Source organism: Coenobita brevimanus, chromosome 100, assembly GCF_032717465.1.
Source record: "Coenobita brevimanus isolate Jiangsu-jjx chromosome 100, ASM3271746v2, whole genome shotgun sequence".
In the NCBI taxonomy this organism is placed as follows: domain Eukaryota; kingdom Metazoa; phylum Arthropoda; class Malacostraca; order Decapoda; family Coenobitidae; genus Coenobita; species Coenobita brevimanus.
Genome location: NC_137053.1, coordinates 40,372,348 through 40,375,265, shown reverse-complemented (window position 1 = coordinate 40,375,265; position 2,918 = coordinate 40,372,348). Strand labels below are relative to the sequence as shown.

The 2,918-nt window shown below is 41.6% G+C and overlaps 1 protein-coding gene across 1 annotated transcript; it reads right to left on the bottom strand.

The window, feature by feature from the left end:
* Window positions 1–1,203: 1,203 nt before the first annotated feature.
* Window positions 1,204–1,782, bottom strand: LOC145414642 (uncharacterized). Its single transcript, XM_080284163.1, has one exon. It carries the CDS (start codon window positions 1,780–1,782, stop codon window positions 1,204–1,206), a length of 579 nt encoding a protein of 192 aa, XP_080140289.1.
* Between the last annotated feature and the right edge of the window lie 1,136 nt (window positions 1,783–2,918).

The window sequence follows — 2,918 nt, the reverse complement described above, 5'->3', positions numbered from 1 at the left end:
TTGTATCACTATCATTCATCAGTGTTATTGCCGGAGAATATTAAATTCTTCCTCCCTAGCTTATGTGTAGAGTCTTGAGTTGGATGGGACAGCTTCGTTATTAATTCCCTGTTGAGATGTTGGGGAGATTCGGTACTATGGCCCGTCAAGGCAGTGTACAACAGGCTGTCTGCTCCCCAGCCCCGATGTACAATGGATTCATGACGCCAACAGTAAGTGGACAGGTAGGTACGGTGGTACGAAGGTGAGTGGATAGATATGAAGGTGCACAGATAGATATATGAAATGGTAAGCAGGTAGGAAGGTAAGTGGGTACGTAGGTAGGTAGATAAGCAGTGTGGTGAGCAGGAAAGGAGGTAAGTGGATATGTAGGTATTTGAGCAGGTTGATAAATAGGCAGGAAAGTAGGTGAGTATGTATGAAGGTAAGATGATAGTGAGTAGGCTTGAAGGTAAGTAGGAAGGTAAGATAGGGAGGTGAGACGGTATGTAAGTAGTCTGGTAAGTACGTAGGAATGTAAGAAGATAAGTAATCAGTCTGGTAAGTGAGTTCTGTAGAAAGATAAGTGAATCGAAATGTAGGCTGTTAGTGGGTAGGAAGGTAAATAGATTGGTAAGTAGGCTGGTAAGTAGGCTGGTAAGTATGTAGGGAGGTAATATAGATAGGTGAATAGGTTGGTAAGTAGATAGGACTGTAAACGAGTAAGTAAGTGGGCTGGTAGTAAATGGGAAGGTAACTGGATGGGTAAGTAGGCTGGTAAGTGTGTAGGGAGGTAAAGCAGATAGGTGAATAGGCTGGTTGGCAGGTGAGAATGTAAGCAAGTAAGTAAGTGGGCTGGTAGTAAATAGGAAGGTAAGTGGATATGTAAGTAGGCTGGTAAACTGACAGGAAGGTAAGTGGGTAGGTAAGTAGGCTGGTAAGTAGGCAGGAAGATAAGTGGATATATAGACAGGAAAGGAGGTAGGTAAGTAGGTAGGACGGTATGTGGGTAGGTAAGTAGGATGGTAAGTAGGAAGGTAAGTGGGTACATAGGTAGGTGAGAAAATGAGGAAGATCAAGCGAGGATTGAAAAGTTCGTTGCTTAGCCAAGATTTATTTCATATAAAAAAAAACAATGACTCAGTATTTTTCGACAGTCTCCACTGAGTTCTACACACTTCTTCAGGCGATGCTGCAGAGCTTCGATCCCGGTGAAAAGAATGCTTATTCTTGAAAGAAGAAAAAAATCTCATCCACTGCTGAGATGACTTCATTATCATCTGTGAAGTGAGTGTCAGCCAAGTTTTGTTTCCAACCTGGGAACGGGTGGAAGTCAGACAGAGAGACACCGGTATCTGGTGAATAAGCCGGGTCATACTCGTAGAGGAGATCAAAGTGACAGTTATGTAGAGCAGCCATGGCGACTCTCGACGTGTGAGCAGGTGCATTGTCTTGATGAAACAACACTCTTTTTGTGAGCTTTCCAAGGAGTTTAACTCTGACTGCCTTACGCACCCGCTTCAGCATGGTACCATAATACTCTTTAGTTACTCTCTGGACCATCTGGAGGTAGCCAACCAAGAGTATCCTTTCTGAATCCCAGAGATCTGATGTCATCACCTTTCCAGCCGATGCAGTGCATTTAACCTTCCTTGGAGGGGAAGAAGTCGGATGTTTCCTCTGCTTTGACTGTTGTTTTGTCTCTGGCTCAAAATGGTGAACCCAATTTTCATCCACAGTCACACACTGATCAATGATACTGGCCGGATTCGTCTTGAAGAGTGTCAGATTATCGCGAGACATGACCCTGGTGCGCTTCCGATCGGCCGTCAAAAGACGAGACACCCATCGTGGTGAGACCTTCGTAATGGCAAGATCAGATTGTGTGATTAATGAATATTGGAGGTCTAGGGCAATGAGCTCCTATGCCAGTCTTTTTCCCGTGTTTCATACTTATCCCTTCCTTTTCAGCCATCCTTCATTGTCGTCGCAAGTTCTGCTCTAACCTGATTTTAAGGTGACGATGAATCCAGTCTCCTATGTCATAACATTACATGAACACCTTTGTTCGACTGAATGTATGAATCAGATATGGAATTAGATGTTTTTATGTGCAATACTGGATTTAAGCGAAATAGAAATTGACGAGTTTTTGCCCATAGATAAGTAACAGAACATGACTGTAATAACTGGTAAAAATAACAGCAGTGTTGCATGTTTTTTTTTTTTTTTTTTTTTATGTACTGTTCTTCAAACATCTGGACTAAATCAGTGTGTGTGGAACTCTGCTTATTTCTAGGAAAAACACTTATCCATTTTATTTTTTGCTGAGTTTAGCCGTTTTTATTCGTCACTACCAACCATATGAGGTAAGAGGGATGATGAGGTAGTGAGGAACAAATGCTGGGACATTAAAAATTTTTAAAATTTGAAATTCATGAAGTATGAGAAGATTATTATGCCTGTCCTCAATGTTACACCTCTGTTCTCTTGAAAAAGATTGTTTGCATTGTTGTAGCGTGCATACAGCCATCATTGTACGGTATATAACCAAGCTAACACCATCATTTCTGGGAGGAAAAATAATTGCTTGGGCTAATATCACGTCATATTTGTGTCATTTGTTCGGGCCAGTTATCGAAGGACGACCTCCGTGCGTGGCAGTGGCACACAGTCTGATGGAAATCGCTATCCAGTTCAGTCCCGTGATGGAGTATTAAAAATGTCCATAATTGATTTTTAATATTTAACAGCACAGATGCACATCAAATTTTACTTTATTAAAGATTAAAGGTCGCTATATAAAATGGAAATGTTATTTTAATATCCATTAACACGTGCGACGATCCTGAAGGATGACAATTAATGACGAAACTTAAGGTAAGGACTGGGAGAGGAGACCCTTATTCTTTACCTCCTACCGCCATTCACCACACAAC

Excerpts from the sequence above, each read along its gene's own strand:
- LOC145414642 (XM_080284163.1), bottom strand. The coding sequence starts at position 1,782 with ATGTCTCGCGATAATCTGACACTCTTCAAGACGAATCCGGCCAGTATC.